The 21,866-nt window shown below is 42.9% G+C and overlaps 1 protein-coding gene across 1 annotated transcript in view; it reads left to right on the forward strand.

Moving 5' to 3' along the window:
• The window catches only part of SLC17A7 (solute carrier family 17 member 7), a 61,300-nt gene that overhangs the window by 14,147 nt on the left and 25,287 nt on the right, over positions 1-21,866 (forward strand). The window contains exons 2-3 of the mRNA XM_087713843.1: positions 18,385-18,637; positions 19,594-19,712. Of these exons, the coding sequence (XP_087569969.1) occupies positions 18,385-18,637; positions 19,594-19,712 (372 nt within the window). The remainder of the gene's footprint in view (positions 1-18,384; positions 18,638-19,593; positions 19,713-21,866) is intronic.

Genomic DNA, 21,866 nt, shown 5'->3' on the forward strand with positions numbered 1-21,866 from the left:
TCCCTATCACTGATCTTTCAACAATGATTTAGTGTGAAATGCAAATCTAATTTATTGTAAATAAACCAAAACAGTGTAAATTGCAAACCATGTCCAAGATTGTAAGCTTCCTATATTCTTGCCCCTCCTCCTGCTCCTCTTCCTCCTCCTCTTCTAGAACAGATCAGAGCAAATCTCCAAATAATATAGAACATCTCCAATCTAAAGAGGTGCCCTTGGTAATCTATAAAAAGGGTTTGAGGAGTTATATTTCTTCATATTTCACTTACTGAAAGCTTCCAAGAAACTTGTCCCCATGCCTAAAGAATTTAGGAGAATTAAGCACATCATGATTTTTTTTTAAAAAAAAAAGAAAAAGTGGGGAAATGCTCAATGTTTAATTCCATGAAATATTGATGAAGAAGGAAGCATTTAGTGCCAGAATGAGATGAATTATTCAACTAGGCCTGGAGCAAGTTTAAAAGGCATCCTGCAGTTCCTGGCTACCTCTGTTACTCAGCATGATAGGGAAGCCTGCAGGACAAGGCAGATGAGCCTCAGGCTCTGAGACAGCACATTCCTGCTAGAATTCATGTGCTGCTTTTGCACAACCAGTTTAGCAGTGGCTAACTAAACCATGATTTCTTCCAAGTAATCCAATTTTCAAGGCTTGAATGAAACACAGAATCATAGCATAATCATATGGATTCAGTAATGGGATTCAGCCAGTTCGGGCCAGTTCGGGCAAACTGGTAGTAAAAATTCTGGCTGGCCCCACCCATCCTGCCCCACCCTGCCCCGCCCCATCCCACCACTACTTATTGTCCTCACATGCCTTAGCTAGTGCCTTAGAGTCACACTGCAGCACAGCTGTGCCTGCTCTTTGGCTCCCGTGCCTTGACCATGTGGCCAAGCGGCCCAGCCTACTTGCCTGCCTTTGCCGCAGCCTATGGCGCAGCGGACTCCCACTTGTCTGACTTGGCCTGCTCCCGACCACTCCAGCAGCCGAAAAGGTAATCTGGGTGCCCCCTCGGGGAAGTGGGGCTGAGAAGGATGTCGACCTGCACCCACCTGATCCCTAGTCACAGCCTCCGTCCATCCGATCATTGTGGCTTCAAGTCATAGGCATGCAACTGCCTCCAGCTCGGGTAGCGCAACCTATCCTCATCCGATCACCGCAGCCTCGAGTCATAGGCCTGTGCCTGCCTCCAGCCCAGCGGCGTGGCCTACCTCCATCTGATCACCATGGCCTCGAGTTCGTAGACCTGTGCCTGCCTCCCACTCAGGCAGTGTAACCTACCCACATGCAATTGCTGTGGCCTCGAGTTGTAGGCCTGCACCTGCCTCCCGCCCAGCTGATTGACCGCCTCAACCTATCAGTAGATCCACTATGCCTCCTGCTCGTCTTGGCCACTTCAGCAGCAGGTAAGAACAGCCGGGTACCCCCTTAGGGAAGTGGGGCTGGGAAGGGTGGATGACCAGTGCCCGCCCAACTGTGGCCTTGCCCTGCAGCTGGCACTATATGCCTGCAGCCACTGCCCACCTGGCTAACTGACCGCTTCGAACTGCTGTTGCTGCTGTGCCAAGACACTGGCCAGGCCATCTGCATGTCATAATGGGCTCCAGGAGGAGGAAGATGGGATGCCGCCTCCCACATTTATGAAGTGCGCTAAGTTTAGGTGTGTGTCAGGGAACTAGCTGCAGGCCTGACAGTGTGCTGAGCAGCCATGGAGGCAGCGGGAGGAATATGGGGAGACACATGACTTTCTCTCTTTCTCGAGACACCGGCTAGGATGGTTGCGGCTGCGGCGGCTGCTCTTGCCGCTTCCATGGTTGCTCGCTGCTCTTGCAGCACCTCTGCAGTACACTTAAACTTAACACAAATGGGGGAGGCAGTGTCCCCTCCTCCTGGAGCCCATTATGATGTGGAGCATCAGCTGCAGCCGACCAACCAGTGTCTTGGCACAGAGAAAAGTTGTGCATCTCCTAGTGAGCATAGCACCAACAAGAGCCAGAAGACGAGGCAAGCAAGACAAAGAAATTGTATCTTGTTGAGGCCTTTGAGATGAGGAGAGGCCAGGCAAGGTGACCCTTGATGTGAGTGACATCATGTTGGCCACACCCACTCAATCACATGCCACCCAGCCATATGACCACCAAGCCATGCCCACAGAACCAGTAGTAAAAAAAATTGAATTCCACTACTGTACAGATTCCACACAACACGGTATGCTAATATGTACTTTGGCTAGTTGGTGCTTCAGTATGTCAGAAACACAAAGCCTTTTGGCTCCAATGCTACTCTCTGACTTACCAAAACAAACTACAGGTAGTCCTTGAATTACAACAGTGTTCTGGCCCGCCAGCGGCCAACAGAACTGGCAGCAGATTCGGACAGTGAGGAGGTTGGGAGGAACATGGGCCAGTCCTGGAGTCTGGGGAAGGCTCTGATGAGAGCTCTGTGTCAGAGGCAGAGAGGGGGCCAGAGCGGTATGCTAGTCATCATCTGCCTTCGGAGTCAGACATCAGTGAGGCAGACGAATAGCTGGAGCCTGTTTCCAGTGTGTGCATGTGCAGAGTTGACAGATGAAGGGAACAACCAAAGAATAGGGGCCGACTTGGGAATAAGGCCACAGGTGGACAATGAATGGCCCCTCCCAAAGGAAATAAAAGAGGAGCAAAAGGGGAGTGGAGTTTGCAGGAGTCCTAGACTCCTTGCCAAGTTTTGCAGATACTCGCCTGTCAGCTCTCCAGATAAGGCCTGTGTCTGTAAATCCTCCCTTGAAAGACTTTGCTGGATGTGAATGAGCAGAATTCACAGCCAATTAATAAAAGGGTTTTTTGTCGGTACAAGGAATTTACTTCATGCTCTCAGAAAGCCTCCTCAGGAAATCTTGGTCAGAACAAACAGTTCATTCAGTGCCAAAGTTGCAACGCCACTGAAAAAAGTGATTTATGACCATTTTTCACACTTATGACCATTGTAGCATTATGATTATTGTGGTGTGATTTACATTTTATATTTAAGACAGTTGCAGTGTCCTGGGGTCATGTGACCATCTTTTCCAACTTTCTGACAAAAAGTCAATGGGGAACCAGATTCACTTAACGACTGTGTTAATAATTTAACAACTGCAGTCATAAGTGGAGGACTGTGTGTAGTAAGCCTCTCCAGAGCAGTGTTTCCCATCCTCAGCAACTTTAAGTTGCATGGACTTCAACTCCCAGAATTCCTCAGCCTTTCTTCAACAATGATGGGGAAATCAATGGAGGCCCTGGTTTGATGGAGGCAAACAGAAGTAATCTTGAGTCCTTGATAAAAATCACCCACTCTCTACTGCCCAGTCCTGGGTGGCTCATTGGAAGATATCCAAGATATGAAACAGCAAAAATAAAACTAGAGGGTGAGTGGACAAGGACAAAAAGTGAGAATGATCAAGCACAAATACTTGCCCAATTTAGGCCTACTTCTGGCAGCAACATTGACTCCCACAAGGAATGTATGAGCCATGGTGGTGCATTGGTTAGAGTGCAGTGGTGCCGGCTACTTCTGCTGACTGCCGGCTGCCTGCAGTTCGGCAGTTCAAATCACACCAGGCTCAAGGTTGATCAGCCTTCCATCCTTCCAGGTCGGTAAAATGAGGACACAAATTGTTGGGGGCAATATGCTGACTCTGTAAACCACTTAGAGGGGGCTGTAAAGCACTGTGAAGCATATATAAGTCTAAGTGCTATGGCCTATGGTCTCCCAGTCTCAGTGACAATCCTCCCTTATAACAATACAAAGAAGGCATGAGGAATAAGGGTTCAAGTCATAGGCGGCAGAAGACACCCCAGAGAGCATTTTACTTCTTTTGTCAATAACTACAGGCCAGAAAGATAACTTGGTGAGATATTGTCATCCTTGGCTACCTCTATGTCTACAGCTAGTCCTTGACTTACAACAGTTCATTTAGTGGCCATTCAAAGTTACAACAGCACTGAAAAAAAGTGACTGATGACCATTTTTCACAGCATCCTCATGGTCACATGGTCAAAATTTACACGCTTGGCAAAACTGACACATATTTATGACATTTGCAGTGTGCCAGGGTCGTGTGATCACCTTTTGCGACCTTCTGAGAAGCAAAATCAATGGGGGAAAACAAATTCCCTTAACAACCGTGTTACTAATTTAACAACTGCAGTGATTCACTTAACAACTGTGGCAAAAAAGGTCGTAAAAGGGGCCACAACCCACTTGACCAATGTTTGACTTAGCAAGAGAAATTTGGGGCTCAACCGTGGTCCTAAGTTGGTAGGTTTTTCAAACTGGCTCATCAAAAAACTAAAGAGGTTAAAATTTGAATGGGAAATCACTAGGAAATCTTACAATTGGGAAGTTAAAAAAAAACTTCCCAGTAGAAGATGATAGTAAAGAACTTCCAGGGATTCATCCATTAGTCACCAGGAATTGATCTTGATTTGAGGGAGACTTTTGCCTTTTCACCTAAAACAATTATAAAAGCTTCAGTCGGGGGGGGGGGCTTTAATCTTGCTGCTGCTTAGAATCTTTTATCCACCACATTTGATAATTAACAGATCAAATGTGTCCATGGCAGGAAATTAAGGCGCAGACACAGAAAGTTTTGAACTATACCAATGGAAGACAATTGAACAAAAACTTTAAGATAATTAGAATCATATCCCAAAGGTGCTTTTTCAAAAGGCAACTGGACTTTCTTTGTTTTTTTCTTGAACATGTTTCACTTCTCATCTGAGAAGCTTCTTCCGTTCTGTCATCCTCCAAGGTTCCTTCCAGCTCTATTCTATTCTACTTCTAGTTCAAAGTGCTTCTGGAAAGGAGGGGAACTAAATATGATTGCATGCGTGTGTTATGCATCCTGCGTTATTCTGAGTTTTTTTGCTCCATACTCGAAAGACAAGATGTACAAGGGCAGGGTGGAAATGGGAGAGATGGCGGCTTTAGCCACAATGGTGACATGCTGAGGCTTAACTCTATATCCATATGTTCCCACCCACAATCTTGTACACACACTTAAGCTACAAGCACGTTCATAGTCTGCTAAGATCAGAATTGCTTCAGGTTTCAGTCTTTGAGGGCACCATCTTGCAAAAAACAGGATACAGCAGAAGGTACTCAGCTGTAGGGAATAAAAAAAATGGAAGAAAGATTTGTCTTATTTCATTTGCATCCCTCTTAATCTCTCTGTTCTATTTTAGAAGTTTTAGGTGTGAATTCTGACAAAGTGCCACTTTTGGCACCTGTTCCATTAGCGCTGCGAAAGGAAAAGAGGGAGGATGAAAATAACATTGATAAAACAACCACACGCTCCAAATTGTTACCTTTGGCCAGTTTGCGAAAAGAAAAAAACAACAACCTTTAATTCATCCACCCCCCAAAATCTTTATTCAATCTTCCAAGGTTCCAACTAATGAACCCAAGCAAATCAGAATTCTGAGACTAAGGTCCTTCTAAAAGGTCTTCTTTATTGAGTATATCATATCGGCACAGCTTCAAAGGGAAATCAACCCTAAATCTTTCCTGCAATTTCAGAGTTAATTGGGTTAATTGGTGGACTCTCCAAGCACTCCTTCCCCAACCTTATCCATTGCCAGTAGAGTTGACCTTGGTTCTCATGAGAAAGCTCTCAGTTGTGTCTAGTAAGGTGTTTCAACCTTCCCCCCCCCTTCCCCCTCTGTGTGGCAACTGAGGAACAGAAAGATGGCTGCTGCCAGGTTCGGTTCGAAATTGATATCAGAAATATAATGAATAACAACAACAATATGGACGAAGCAGGCAAAGGTAGGGAATGATTCCCAGAACTCTGGTCCCACAGCTCCTCTGCTAGCCTATCACTCTAATTAGGTAATCACAGTGAGGAGCAGTTGGGACTTGGAAATCTGAAGCTTACACCAAGTGCCATGGTGTGAAATAATATTCAAGGTGTTTTTCCCCCCAAAATAAAATACAGAGATATTTATAACCCTCGGTAGTTATGCCAGGTCAGAGAGACTTGAATAACTGATAAACAGAAATGGAAGGAAGTGGCATGGAAATGGTATAACAGAATAACAGAGTTGGAAGGACCTTGGAGGTCTTCTAGTCCAACTCCCTGCTCAAACAAGAAATCCTACACCATTTCAGACAATTGATTGTCCAATCTCTTCTTTAAAACTTCCAGTGTTTGAACATCCATAACTTGTGAAGGCAAGCTCTTCCACTGATTAATTGTTCTAGCCGTCAGGAAATTTCTCCTTAGTTCTAAGGTTGCTTCTCTCCTTGATAAGTTTCCATCCATTGCTTCTTGCCCTGAGATATTGGAACACTACTATCATGTCACCCCTAGTCCTTCTTTTCAATAAACTAGACATATCCACTTGCTGCAAGCATTCTTCATATGTTTTAGCCTTCAGTCCCCTAAACATTGTAGCCCTCAGACCACTTCGGTTTTAACCTAAAGTCCCCTTATGGTGTTTTAGAAAGTTTAAATGCTACAAAGAACAATTGGAATAAATATGAAATCCTTCGATTATGCATTGGTGACTGATAGTTAAAATTTCCAATGACAAACTTAGGAAGTATAGTGCCTATTCGTTGGGAAGTCAAACAAATCCAGCCAAAAGTAATGGATAATGGATAATGGATAATGTTTAGGTATCCAGACATAAATTTGTAAGAACAAATATCAAAGAACATGAAAGCTGATCCCCAAAAGTGTGGTATGTAGGCTGAGAAAGCCCCAAAAGTTATTGATTGTGTGCCATCAAGTTGGTGATTCTCATATAGACAGATCTCCAGTTATTACCAAACTAATTTTCATACGATAGATAGGGAGAATTATTAAATGCATGACGGGAGAGCAATCATTTCAGAGCTATTAAATTAAATTAAAAGGAAATGAAACAAAATCCAATAAAGGTTTTGATGTAGCCCCACCTATTTCTTTTTGACAAATATTCTCTCTGAATTCCTCTAATTTTTTCCCCTACTGAAACCTTAATGTAGGATAAAACACATTTTCCAGGTTGAAGCATAAGCGTTGATAAAAGTTTTTAAGTGGCACTAAGTATGACATCTTCATAAAAAATGATGTAAATACTGTAATTTGCATCAGTCCCACAGACTGGGAATTCTGGGAGTTGAAGTCCATAAATCTTTGAGTTGCTTAGATTGAGAAGTAAGTAAGAAAACATCCTTGACAAAGATACCTCAAGTCTAAACCATTTCCAAAAATATTGAGAAAACTGCATGGATTTGTATAAGTAGTCCTTAGAAACAAGTTTAACTTGGAGGACCATAACAATAACAGATTTCTCTCCTATAGACCAGTTTCAATCCAATTTCTTCAGTCCATTTCCCTCCAAAGGGTCACCATTGACATTCCCAAATATCACCTTTCCCACATTCTTCATCGTTGTAAATTCTTCACAAATTATCTCAGACTTTCATCAACAGCAATTGCATCAGTTATCCTTTCTGATGTTCTCTGACTGCCATGTGGTACAAATGAGCAGACTTGTGTACTAAGTACATATTAAAAACCCACAAATATTTTTCTAAGCAGATTCTCAACAGTCATCATTTTCATTTATTCCTGAGTCTACAAATGTATGAGAGCAATTTTTTCTATGTACTCTCATCTCATTCTCACCCATCATTTATGTCACCTAGCAAAATTATTATCCCCCAGGATTACATTCATTCAAAATATTCCATAATTTGTATCAAAATTCATCTCTTTTCCCCATTGTTGCCATTCATTGGAGAGTACAGATAGCCCTCGACTTACAGCAGTTCATTTAGTGACTCTTCAAAGTTACGATGACACTGAAAAAAGTGACATGATCATTTTTCACACTTATGACTGTTGCAGCAGCCCCATGGTCACATGATCAAAATTCAGATGTTTTGTAACTGGTTCAAATTTATGACAGTTGAAGTGTCCCAGAGTCATATGATCACCTTTTGCAATTTTCTGACAAGCAAAGTCAATGGGGAAGCCAGATTCACTTAACAACCGTTTTACTAATTTAACAACAACAGTGATTCACTTAACAACTGTGGTTGTAAAATGAGGGAAAATTCAATTAGCCGAAGTTTCACTTAGCAATAGAAATTTTGGGCTTAAACTTCTCAAAAGTTGAGAAATACCTGTAACATGCAACTGTCCCAAATCTATGGATGCATATGAAAGTAGGATTCCTACTTTCATATGCATCCATAATAACCTAGGTGATATCAATTCATAAGTTCTGACATATGTTTAAGCATTCATTCATAATTAAACCTACAACTTCACTTCTCTGCATTTATTAATCACTTCCATTTTACAAGGTCAGAACGCTTTGATTTAGCTCTCTTAGATTTTCCTCCTTTCTCTTCCTTTCAGACACACAATGTTGCTTTTCTTCCATTCTTGCCTTTTGTTAATTCATGTCCTTTACTATTTATTCCTTTTATTTTACAAGCTACAACCTTCTATATGCAGAAGTCACTAGATAGGACACAGATGTTGAGTTTTGCACCAGTTGTGCCTTTGGTGAATAGCAGTTTTCAAATACAGGTAGTCCTTGACTTGAGACTTTTGTTAAGCAAGAATTTTGTTAAGTGAATTTTGCCCCATTTTATGACCTTTCTTGCTACAGTTGTTAAGTTAGTAACATGGTTGTTAAGTGAATCTGACTTCCCCATTGACTATGCTTGTAAGAAGTGCACAAAAGATGATCATAAATTAAGAAGATGAAGTTTTTGCTTATAGGAACGCAGGAAATATTTACATCCAAGCCCTCTCTAGATCTACTAGAACCAAATTAGCATTTTAGAGAACATTAAATATCATACCATCTTATAGCATTGCCTTAAAGCTCAGAATCACAGACTAATGTCCCATCTTTCCAGTGAGAAATGTTTGCGATGAACATTTTGAATTGTAATTCTTTGCAGGTCTTTTGATTGTTAGATATATGTATATACCCTGTTTTCCCCAAAATAAGACCTCCCCGGATAATAAGCCCAATCGGGCTTTTGAGCACATGCACTAAAATAAGCCCTCCCCTGAAAATAAGCCCTCCCTGAAAATATAGCAACACAGCAGCAGCCATGAGGTGACCATGCTCACTGGCTTCTGCGTCTCAAAAATATTAAGACCTCTCCAAAACTAAGGCCAAGCACTTATTTTGGGGAGGGGTCAAAAGAAAATAAGACCCTGTCTTATTTTGGGGGAAACACGGTGGCACGGTGGTTAGAGTGCAGTACTTCCAGCTACTTCTGCTGACTGCCGGCTGCCTGCAATTTGGCAGTTCGAATCTCACCAGGTTCAAGGTTGACTCAGCTTTCCATCCTTCCGAGGTGAGTAAAATGAGGACCCAAATTGTTGGGGGCAATACGCTGACTTTGTAAACCGCATAGAAAGGTCTGTAAAGCACTGTAAAGTGGTATATAAATCAAAGTGCTATTGCTATTGCTATTGCTATAACAACAATTTATGTTAAAGACACAAAGTTGCCCGATAAAGTTATATGGACAAACAGAGATGTGTTTTCCCCAGTCTGGTATAGCATCAAGGTTATTTTGGCTGAAGCTGTATGAACTCTTACGCCGGAGGACAATCCATCAGAATTAATACAATTTACTTTGAGAAACCACCCTGAAAATTAAGTTTTGCCAGCCTATACTGGATCTTTAGCATTATTATGGAAATACTCAGCCTCTATGATTGTATCTGCTTCCCTTGTTGTTAATATCTAGTACCTAGAATGGATATCATAAGGCGGAAGAGAAGCAGGATCCTGGAGTCTGAGAAGCTTATGGTACTATTCAAGGTCACAGCAAAGCTGCTGGCAGAGGACAGCATAGCCAGGGATATTTAAAACCATTCTTCCTAAGCTGCCAGCCGGCTCCACCACCTAGAGCTGACGTCAGCACAAGGGATCACATCCAGAGATGTGCAAAATCCAGAGGTAGGCAGCATGGCCCTTGCAAAGGGCAGGGAATAGAGCCCAGCCAGCAGAGGAAAATGTTCTTCAGGACAGGAAAAGAGAATTACTCACTTAGATAAAAAATATTGGAATACTGAAATATGGACAGTTTAAAAGTTCACTTGGGCATGGTGCCAGGGATCTTAAGGATCTGCCAGGACCCACCACAACCCACCTGGAGCTTTCCTGGACCCAGTTGCCCATTCCTGTCCATAAATGCAGACATGACAAGGTGGGGGAGACAAGGTCCTCTCCCTACTTCTTGATTAAAATGCTTTAGATTGGTATTGGTATTGGTATTTTATTATTTGTATGCCACCCTTCTCCGGGAGGACTCAGGGCAGCGAACAATTCAAGGGGGAAAAAGGGGAACATAAAAAGACAAAATATAAATAATAAAAGTAAACAACAGTCGCACAACCATACATGTCGAGAGGGGAGGGAACTCATCACCCCCAGGCCTGCCGGCAAAGCCAGGTTTTGACGGCTTTTCGGAAGGCCTGGAGAGAGGTGAGGGTCCGAATCCCTGCGGGGAGTTCATTCCAGAGGGCCGGAGTTGCCACAGAGAAGGCCCTCCCCTGGGTAATAGCCAGGTGGCATTGGCTGGTAGATGGCACCCGGAGGAGGCCAACCCTGTGAGATCTAATGGGTCTGTGGGAGGTAATTGGCAGCAGGCGGTCTCTCAAGTACCCAGATCCAATACCATGAAGGGCTTTATAAGTTACGACTAGCACCTTGAAGCGTATCCGGAGACTGATCGGTAACCAGTGCAGCTCACGGAGGATAGGTGTAACGTGGGTGTACCGAGGTGCACCCACAATCGCTTGCGCGGTTGCGTTCTGGACGAGTTGAAGTCTCTGAATACTCTTCAAGGGCTGTCCCATGTAGAGCGCATTGCAGTAGTCCAGTCTTGAGGTCACGAGGGCGTGAGTGACTGTTGCGAGCGCCTCCCGGTCCAGGTAGGGATGCAACTGGTGCACCAGGCGAACCTGGGCAAATGCCCCCCTGGTCACAGCCGACAAATGGTGTTCTAGAGTCAGCTGTGGATCCAGGAGGACCCCCAAGTTGCGAGCCCTGTCTGAGGGGCATAGATTTTCACCCCGCAGCCTGAGTGATGGAATATTGACCAAGTTTTTGGGAGGGAAACACAACAGCCACTCGGTCTTGTCTGGATTGAGTACAAGCTTGTTAACCCCCATCCAGACCCTAACAGCCTCCAGGCACTGGCACATCATGTCAACCGCTTCACTGAGTTGGCACGGGGTGGACAGATACAACTGTGTATCGTCCGCATATTGATGGTGTTTTATCCCGTGCCGTCGAATGATCTCACCCAGTGGCTTCATGTAGATATTAAATAGCAGGGGGGACAGGACCGAACCCTGACTAGCACCCATCTTATACCCTTATACCCTTATACCCATCTCTGAAATGACAGAGAAGATACCAGCATGAGAATAGCTCTCTCTATTGTCAGCCTCTATCCTACCTTCCTTACCTATATTCTGACTCACTCCCAATTGATGCTGTCCTGATTTTTCAGCATGCAACTAAAGTGACTGGTTGAGTCTTTCAATTTGGCTGCCCTCCCTCTTCTGCATGTCACCACCAGTGGGTGACATCTAATAATCCTGGCACTGCAAAACAAATGGGGTGAGACTGTCAGACTCTATCCACCATTTTCACGGGCTCTTTCTCCTATATACCCTGACTTGTTGAAATGCTGGCTAAATAGTTTTTTTTAAAAACCCAACTCTTACATTTCTACACGACTGAATTGAAGTACTTTCCACCAGAGGTGGTATTCTACTGGTTCGGACCAGTTCACGCAAATCGGTAGCGGAAATCGCGGGTGGCCCCACCCACTCAACTCTGCTTTACAGCATCCTACTTAGGCCCCCTTTTTTTTGCCAAAAGCACATGCGTGAAAGGCTGTGTGCATGTGCAGAGATGGCACGTGCGAGCAAAGTGAGCGCACAGGTGCGCACATTTGAAAACCAGTAGGGAAGGTAAGTCAATATCACCTCCTGTTTTCTACCCATCTTTGAGTGGGTGAAACACTCATTCAATTGGAAGCTCTTCCCGCCTCCTGTCTCTGTTGCCTCCATAGGCTATGTATAGGCTGTGGTTTTTAAAAAAGCCAAGATGATGGCAATGATTGCAATTGAGGGTCATCCTTTTTTTGCATGCTGCTTGTAGAATTCTCATAATAATAATAAAAACTGGCACAACTTTCATTGCTCTGCCACAGTCATCATCCTGACTTTCTTGACCAGACTTATGGGCATTCCTGATGACCTCTGTATCAAGGTTCTGCAGTAACTCAGATTCCCTCAAGGTAATGGTTGTCAAAAACCAAATAGATTTTATAGGTAGGCCTTGACTTACAATTACAAATTGGGGCCAGAACCTCCATTACTAAGTGATACAGGGAGTGGCACCTGATTTTGTGACTTTTTTTTGCCATAGTTGTTAAGCTTCCCGCATTAACTTCTTTGCTTCTTGGAGGGACCCTGGGAAGATTGTAAATGGTGATCAAATGACCTCGGGATAGGAATAGGAATAGGAATAGGAATAGGAATAGGAATAGGAATAGGAATAGGAATAGGAATAGGAATAGGAATAGGAATAGGAATAGGAATAGGAATAGGAATAGGAATAGGAATAGAACAGAACACAGCTGGAAGGGACCTTGGAGGTCTTCTAGTCCAGCCCCTGCTCAAGCAGGAGAACCTATACCATTCAGATGAATGACTGTCTAGTCTCTTCTTAAAAACTTCCATTCATGGAGCACCTATGATTTCTAAAGGCAAGTTGTTCCACTGGTTAATTGTCCTCACTGTTAAGAAGCTCCTCCCTAATTCCAAGTTGCTTCTCTCTTTGCTTAGTTTCCAACCATTGTTTCTCGTCCTGCCCTCCAGTGCTTTGGAGAATAACTTGGCCACCTCTTCTTTGTAGCAGCCCCTTAGATATTGGAGCACAGCTATCATGTCACCCCCTAATTCTTATTTTCTTTAGACTAACCAGATCCCAAACTGCAGCTGTTCTTCATATGGTTTGATTTAGTAGTCTACAGGCCTTTTAATTGGATGTTGGGATGTTGCAAACTCTTGTAAATACATGCCAGTTGCCAAATACCGCATGACCCTGGGGGCCTTGTAACAGACATAAGTGCAAGGACTGGTCTTAAGCCTTTTTTTGTGTGTGTCACCATATCAATGGTTGTTAAATGGTTGTAATTTGAGGACTACTTATACTGTACACAGCTCTTAGTTGGCATCAGAATAAGGGAGAAAATAATAGGTTCCTGTTTTCCCCCAATTACAGTACATCTAATATGTGATACATATTTTTTTCTCCCTTATGCCTTTGTCTTTCTCTCACTTCTAGTTCAGGACTGAGACAGCCTTAAGTTTTTGCTAGCTGTGTCAGCATTAAAGTAGTATTTTCCTCATTATTCCAGCAAGAGATAGACCTTTTTGAACAGGTCTCCTTGCTAAGAATTTTAATGGAAAATTTGCCTTTGTTATAATTTGTTCAAGGTTGGGTCCCTTCTACCTAAGGCAGATTGATTAAAGGTGAAGTAAAAGTGACAATTTGCTGGCAACCTGTCCTGGGAGGGCGGGAGAGGATTGCAACCATTCACAAAAAAATGAAAAACTTCAGATATTATAGGAACAGTACATAGGACAGTAATCTTACATATCAATTCTTCAACAGGCCTCTGAAATCCCCCCGCCCAAGTTCATAGTATATAGATAAACATTAAAGCGGGGATATAAAATTTATTATTATAAAATATCTCTATAACATTAATCAATATATAATAAATATTACTGTAAACTCATATGCCAACAAAATCGGTACTTTCAAAAAGAAGTATTGAATAAAATAACTTCCAGTATTTTGTATCCATGTCAAATAACCTTTTTGACTACAGCCAGAAATTAAGGATAGCAAAGCCTGCCCACATTCTTCAAAATTCCTTACAAAAGCTTTCTGTTGCTTTTGTGTAGGACAATAAACAGCAACAATCATAACTTTTTTGAAACCCCATAGCAAAATATTCAAGTAGTATTTTTGTAGACCCTAGGCCTAGGGGGTAAGCTTCCCTAATTTTTAGAAAAGTAGAGAGAGAGCATTTTACTGTACTGACAGGAATTCATTGGTTAAGTTTTGGGTGTTTGACTTTTGTTAAAAGATATGGGAGATAAATTCATAAAATGGGTGATTGTGTTATCTGTGGAAGAAAATTAAAATGCCACTGGTATTTCTCCCAGTGTAGTCAATTCAGCCAATCCGTGAACAGATTATCTTCTAGTGGGTGGTAATAGAAGAAAGATGTCATACCTTAAAAGCAAGAAGCATCTCCATCACAGCTTGGAATTCTGGGATTTGCAATCCAACCTCGATAAAAGTCCCCATTTTTTTTAATACAGCTAGTCCTCAATTTACAACAGTTCATTTAGTGATCAAAGTTACAACAGTACTAAAAAAAAAGTAAATTATGACTGTTTTTACACTTATGACCATTGCAGCATCCCAGTGGTCATATGATCAAATTTCAGATTCTTGTCAATTGATTCATATTTATGACAATTGCAGTATCCTGGGATCATGTGATCCCCTTTTGCGACCTTCTGACAACCAAACTCAATGGGGAAGCCAGGTTCACTTAAGAACTGTGTTATTAATTTAACAAGTGTTGTGATTCACTTAACAAGTGTGGCAAGAAAGGTTGTAAAATAGGGCAAAATTCACTTAACAACTGCTTTGTTTAGCAACATAAATTTTGAGCTCAATTGTGGTCGTAGGTCAAGGGCTACTTGTATTGATGTTGCTTGTACCTGGAAATTTCCACTAAAATGCATAAATGAGGGAAAAGATTCAGAGTTAAAAAGCTTGGAAGACAAAGTGGGGTATCTTATAAATCCACAAATCCCATGGCCAATTTCTTTTTCCTTACTATTAGACATATCAGAACTGGTTTCAACAGTTTAATAAGTAATTCAGTAAGTAATGAAAGGACAGAGAATGGTAGAAATAGAGGCCAGAAGTAAAAACGGAGGTGGAATTTTACTAAACTTACCAAATTAGCACTTCCTGAGTGAGACAAAAATACAGTTGTTCTTTGATATTCACACTTCTCTGAATTCTGCAATGGTGTTCTTGCTTTTTTAAGACATACCCGACGTGCATATTAGGGAAACGATGCCTATATTTGCAAACATGGCTTTAAAATGCATTTGTATTCAATCAAATAGTATATGACAATAACAGAAAAAATGGTAGATGTGCAAAAATACAATGAGATGAATAGATATAGAAGTGTGTATGATTGGGGGGAGGGGGAAATCCCAAGGGAAAAGGATAAAAATACAGGCAGAAATGGGATACAATGAATTTAAGGTTGAGAAAATGAACATGGGCCCTTCTGTCCATCTGGTGTCCTAAGCACTTGAGAGTTTCAAAAGGATGCAGAAAATTTGCTTCATGCCAGGTGGACCAAAGCATTACCAGGAACTCCTCACTCATTGCAACCAGTCCTGCAAGGCAGAGGAAAGATACGGAAGACTGAAGGTTTAGAAGAAGGGCAGGGAGAATTTTAGAATGAGGGAAGAGAGGGTCAGGCAAAGCAGGATTGGGAAGAAGGGCCATGTTCCTTGGTTGCTAAGCAAGAGAAAGAATTCTTGGGCCTGGAGCCGAGACAGAGCTCACAGCCCATCTGCATCGGCTCTGCTCAGAACAGCTTCTGCGTGGGTTGCACCCGCCTCTCCACCAGGCTGACAAGACGGTATGGAAGAGCAGGAAGAGGCTGGTGACGGACAAGGACTTGGGAGGGATCCAAGCTTCTTTACAATTCTTGGCAGTGGGAAACTTTTGCAATTCCTTCTCACAGCCGCCTAGTTACAGGTCACTCTCAGTGAAACAGAGTCTATTAACTCTTCAGTACAAATTGGGAAGTAGGCAAAAAAAAACCCTTTCCATTCATTAGACCAGGATGGGCCTGTAAGTAGCAGGGCCACCAATAGACCCCATGGTAATACCCCTAGTATTGCCAAAAATTGATAACAGAATAACAGAGTTGGACTTTGGAGGTCTTCTAATCCAACCCCCTACTCAGGAAGGAAACATTACATAATTTCAGAGAAACGGTTGTCCAATCTCTTCTTAAAAATCTCCTGTTTTGGAGCACCCACAACTTCTAGAGGCAAGTCATTCCACTGAATAATTCTTCTCACTATCAGGAAATTCCTCCTTAGTTTTAGGTTGCTTGTCTCCTTGATTAGTTCCTTGATGAGAGGCTTTCTTGCCAATTTGAGATAAGACCTGGGTACCTGAGAGACCGCCTCCTGCCGATTACCTCCCTCAGACCAATTAGATCGCACAGGTTAGGTCTCCTCCGGATTCCATCTGCCAGCCAATGTTGGCTGGCGACTCCACGGCGGAGAGCCTTCTCTGTTGCAGCTCCAGCCCTCTGGAACGAGCTCCCTGTTGAGATCCGGACCCTTACTACCCTCCCGGCCTTCCGCAAAGCCACCAAGTCCTTGCTGTTCCAGCAGGCTGGGAGGAGCTGAGAAGCATCTACCTCCACAGAAATTGTGAATGTTGGTTCTGTTTTTAATATGTTGTCTTTGTCTCGTTCCCCCCTTTCCCTTGTCTTTTGTGAGCCGCCCGGAGTCCTCGGGTAGGGGGGGGGCATACAAGACAAACAAACAAATAAATAAATAAATAAATAAATAAATAAATAAATAAATAAATAAATAAATAAATAAATAAATAAATAAATAAATAAGACATACATGAAAACTGTCATGTCAGACCAAAAATAGATTTTGGATTGTGTGTTTTTTTTAAAAATAAATGAACCATGTCAAATTTGCCCTAGCAAAGGAAATTAACTGACCTGCCCATGTGTATTCCATTCCCATAGTTATGGGACAATCCAACCCAACTTGGCATCATTGGTCTGCCTCCTGTGGTATGACCTCCTCCGATGCTAAGTACATCTGCCAGTCACCAAGCAGTGCTCTTCCCTGCATTATTGATTTTGCTCTTATTGATTTTATGCCTAGCATTCTACAAGATAAATCTCTTATTTTGCATATATAAAAGCAATTGTGGTTTTTCTCTATTTTTTGCTCACCAACTTACAAGAGTCAGTGAATTCTGATGAGCAAATTGAATCCCCGCCTTCCCTTGTGTTTCCAATGAAAGAAGGTCAAACTATAATTCCTTATTCAGTAGAAAAAACAGAAGCTTGTAAAACATGGAGCTATGTTGAGGGAGGTTTGCAGAGAGAGAGATAAAACAAAGAAGAAGATGGGGGCCACAACTGCATCATGGAAGCCCCGTGTCTTTTTATGTGTGTTGCAATGCAGAGTTAAAAAGCAACAACAACAACCCAGGACTTTGATTATGCAGTTCCATCCAGCTCTGTGCCTTAGAATCAGTTAATGGTTTTTAAATGAAGACACAAAAAGACTAAGGCTACAAAAATACGATACTCCTTTGCTGCCATCTAACAGTCACATGGGTCTCTGCAGGCCAGAGATGGAGGTCTGGATGAAGAATGCCTGGGCAATCTTATTATGCGTTAAATAGGAGCCTTCCGCCATAACACCTGTATTTTTAGCTCTGTCTTCATCCCTGTCAAGAAATTCTTCTCTAACGCTGAATCTGAAGAAGAGTTATGTCATACTCGAAAGGTGTCTAGATTTTTCATTGAACTTAATCAGGTAGTCTTCGACTTAGGACCAAAATTGGGGCTAAAATTTCTGTTGCTAAGGCAAGCAACGTTTGTTAAATAAATCACACCTGATTTTACCGTGACCCGTCAAAACTGCGGTCGACAAAAGCGCGCTCGGCGAAAGCGCGTACGTGATGTCATCACAGCGCAACGAAAAAAATTAAAAATTGAAATAAAAATAAAATTAAAGCAAGCTGATTCACATAAAGGTAAGGGTTAGGGTTAGGGTTAGGGTTAGGTTTAGGGTTACGTTAAGCGTTAGGGTTACGTTTAGCGTTAGGTTAAAGGTTAGCGTTAGGTTTAGGGTTAAGTTTAGGGTTAGGTTTAGGGTTAGGTTTAGGGTTAGGTTTAGGGTTAGGTTTGGGGGGTTAGGGTAAGGTTTTTGCTTTAATTTTACATTTACCGATCACAGCACGATGTTTTCGTCGCGCTGTGATGACGTCACGTACGCGCTTTCGTCGAGCGCGCTTTTGTCGACCGCGGTTTTGTGGTGGAACCGATTTTACAACAGCCTCTGGCCCAAAGGCAGCCACCGGCTTTCATGCCTAAGTGAAGACTAGAAATCCTGATCTCCTGGTCTTCAGTCCATCACCTTCACCACTACATCAAAGTGCTAATTTTAACACATACACCCGTTTTTTTTGCTCCCACCCTGCCTGCTGTCTCCACCCCAGAATTCTAGAGAAGAAGCAGCCCGGTGGAGAGACCATCGAGCTGACAGAAGAGGGACGGCCTGTTGAAGTGTCCGAGAAGGCCCAGCCCATCGTAGACTGCACCTGCTTTGGCCTCCCTCGCCGTTACATCATTGCCATCCTCTGCGGTCTGGGTTTCTGCATCAGCTTTGGCATCCGATGCAACCTGGGCGTGGCCATTGTCAGTATGGTTAATAATAATACCGTCTATGAAGGGGATAAAGTCATTGTGAAGGTGAGGCTGTTCACCCTCTGTCGATGGAATGTAACCGTGTTTTGGTTCAGGGGTTGTTGCTTCTTTGTCGTTGTTTTGAGGGGGTCATTCATATAAATAGACATTCTGCACCTCCTTAAAATTCTGAAAGGTGCATCAGGTCAACAGGTGAAGCAGTAGCATCTGAGAAATTTCACGTGCTGAGCAGTCTGGGTTCATAAAGTACAAGTCACCGCTCACATGGGAACAAAAGGTTGAGAATTGTACATAGGTGCTTAATTTCTAAAAAGAAACATCAGGAAGAGAGAACAGGACTGACAATGTGTTTTCCCTAATTCTGGATATTCTGGTGTCAGGTATCCACTCTCATGGTCTCAAAAGCATGCTCTTCAGCCTCCATTCTAATTAGCGTGTGGTGTTAGCTATGCACGTATTATAAATAAGTTTAACTTCTGGACTTAATGGCCCATGCCAGGTTCTGACCAGTTCTGGAGAATCGGTAGTGGAAATTTTGAGTAGTTCAGAGAGCCAGTAAACTCCACTTCTGATTGGCCCCATCTATTTTCTGCCTCCAGAGTCCCAGCTGATCAGGAGGAAATGGGGATTTTGCAGTAACCTTCCCCTGGAGTGGGGAGGGAATGGACATTTTACAGTATACTTCCCCTGCCACACCCACCAAGCCACGCCCACCAAGCCAAGCCATGCCCACCAAGCCAAGCCACACCCACTAAGCCACACCCACCAAAATGATAGTAAAAAAAACTGAATTCCACTATTTGTCCACACACAATTTCATTTACCTGAAATGATTTTTTTGCAAGTCTTTTGCTTCTGAAAATACAGAATGCAGTAAACTGTCCAGTTGCATTTCTCCAAGTTGCTCCAAGTCCGATCTAGGAGGCACTAAAAGTGGCTCGAATCAGAAATTGCCTGCTCATGTATCCTCTGTTGTTTGTTTCTTCTCCTTTCCTGCTTAGAAAGCTGAGTTCAACTGGGATCCAGAAACAGTAGGCATGATCCACGGGTCATTCTTCTGGGGTTACATCGTCACCCAGATCCCAGGGGGGTTCATATCACAGAAATTTGCAGCTAACAGGTAACTGTTTTGAGGGGGAAAGTGGAATATATGTTTGTATGTAGATCAGCTAGGGCTGTGATGGTGAACCTATGGCACACCTGTCCAAAGTGGCACACGGAGCCATGTCGCCTGGCCCACGCGGTGTTGTCCATTCCTCTTTCGGGTTTTTGCCATGCATTTGCACACGATGATCAGCTGGCCTTCATGTGCGCAGCAGTGCCAGAAACTGGAAGAGCTGGTCTTCCATTTTCCTGCATGAGCATGCGTGCCGGGCAGCTGATCGACATGCGCTCATGCGCACCAGTAACAGGAAGACTAGCTGGCTGGCCTACATGCATGCACTGGAAACCAAAAGTTCATTTTCAGGTGCACGCATGCACCCTGGGACGCTCCCGGGTTGCAGCCTAGTCGCACTCCCTTTTCGGCACTTTGCCGAAAAGGTTCACCATCATTGAGCTAGGGAATCTTTGTTGGTGTCTTGATCTTCTGGTGTCCATCACTACTGGCCAACCTAGCTTGGCTAATGAAAGTTAAGAGACGGCAACTCTTGAGAATTTCATTAAATCAGATCTCAGCTGTCCAAGAATATAACTGAACAGTTATGATTTCAGTTGTATGTTCTCTTCTAAAGACGTGGCTCAATTTGGATCATGCAGTTAGGCCTCGCCTTATGACCACAATTGGGACGAGACTTTCAGTTGTTATGCTAGGTGGTCGTTAAGTGACTCATACCTGATTTTACAAAAACCTTTGCCACAGCTGTTAAGCAAATCATGTGGTCATTAAATAAATCCAGCTTCCCTGTTGACTTTGCTTGTTGGAAGCCAGCTGGGAAGGTTGCAAATGGTGGTCATGAACATGTGAGTCCAGTATACTATCATCAGCACATGGTCAAAGTTCCGACTGATGAACCCAAGTAATTCAGCACTCTGAAGATCCATCTTCAGCAAAGCACTGGTTTATTGAGTACATCAATTCAGCATGAGTGAAAGTTAAAAACAGCTCTATTTCCCACTTTTTCATATAATTAAAAGTTAGGCATCTCCCCCTTGCCCCTATGTCACATATCACTATTGTCCACTTAGATGCTCTGGCATCTCCTTGGCAAACAGGTTCATTTTCTGGTCCAATTGGGATGACCTTGGTTCCCAGGAAATAAAAAAGTTGTTTTGGCTGGTGTGCATTCCAAGCCTCTCCCTCCCCAGCTGTTTGGAAACTTCAGAAACGGAAAGATGGCCGTGACCAGCCTGATCTGTTTCAGAGTTGACACACATGCCTGTTGCCAATTGTCCGAATTTAGATCACGTGACTGTAGGGATGTTGTGATGGTCTTAAATGCAAGGATTAGCCATAGGGCACTTTTTTAAAGAGCCTTGTAACTCTGCACAGTTGCTAAACCATGGTTGTAAGTTGAGGGTTACCTGGACAGAATACAGAGGTCTTAATCCAACAGGAGTCAATTGGATTAAGTCTCCAATGGAACTCGAGTTAACAGGAGTGTGATTTTAATGAGAGTAGAAGATAAGTCTTTAGTAACCACGCAAGAAAAAAAAAGTTTATGTTATGTAGTTTCACATTGCCAGACTAAACCACCTCCAGGCTGTTCAAGCATCTTCTAGTATCACCTACTCATCATCAAGGCAACACAAAGTTCATTGATATTATTTCAGTACTACAACAAGTTGCATGACTCCAGAAGATGCCTAAAGCCATTAGTGAGGATCCTGTCTCAAAAGACGCTCTCACTTCACATCTTCACGGGTCAATTTTGACCCCAAACAAAATGGCAATGTCCCCTTAATCCAAAATAATGAAACACAGAGTGGTGCTTAAAGAAGATAATTGTTGCTCTGCACTTCATGAGATGGTATTGGGGTGGGGGGAGGGGTGGTCAGCAATCATGAAATTTGTTTTCAGAAGTATTATTCCCTCCATATCTACATCTCAGAGGAAAGTTTTGATTCTTACGAAGTCAGCTGAAGCAAAATGAAGAGAGACCAACTCACACCATTTTACAGAAGTACACAGAAACACAGAAAGAACACTAAAACAGTCCACAACAGTGTTTTTCTTGGCAATTTCAAGATGTGTGGACATCACAAAATTCCTCAGCCAGCATGCTTCCTGAAGAATTCTGGGGGTTGAAGTCCACACATCTTAAAAGTTGCCAAG

The sequence above is a fragment of the Thamnophis sirtalis genome, unplaced genomic scaffold, assembly GCF_051295495.1.
Source record: "Thamnophis sirtalis isolate CommonGarterSnake01/CBP01778 unplaced genomic scaffold, rThaSir2_p1.2 scaffold_4, whole genome shotgun sequence".
NCBI classification, from domain to species: domain Eukaryota; kingdom Metazoa; phylum Chordata; class Lepidosauria; order Squamata; family Natricidae; genus Thamnophis; species Thamnophis sirtalis.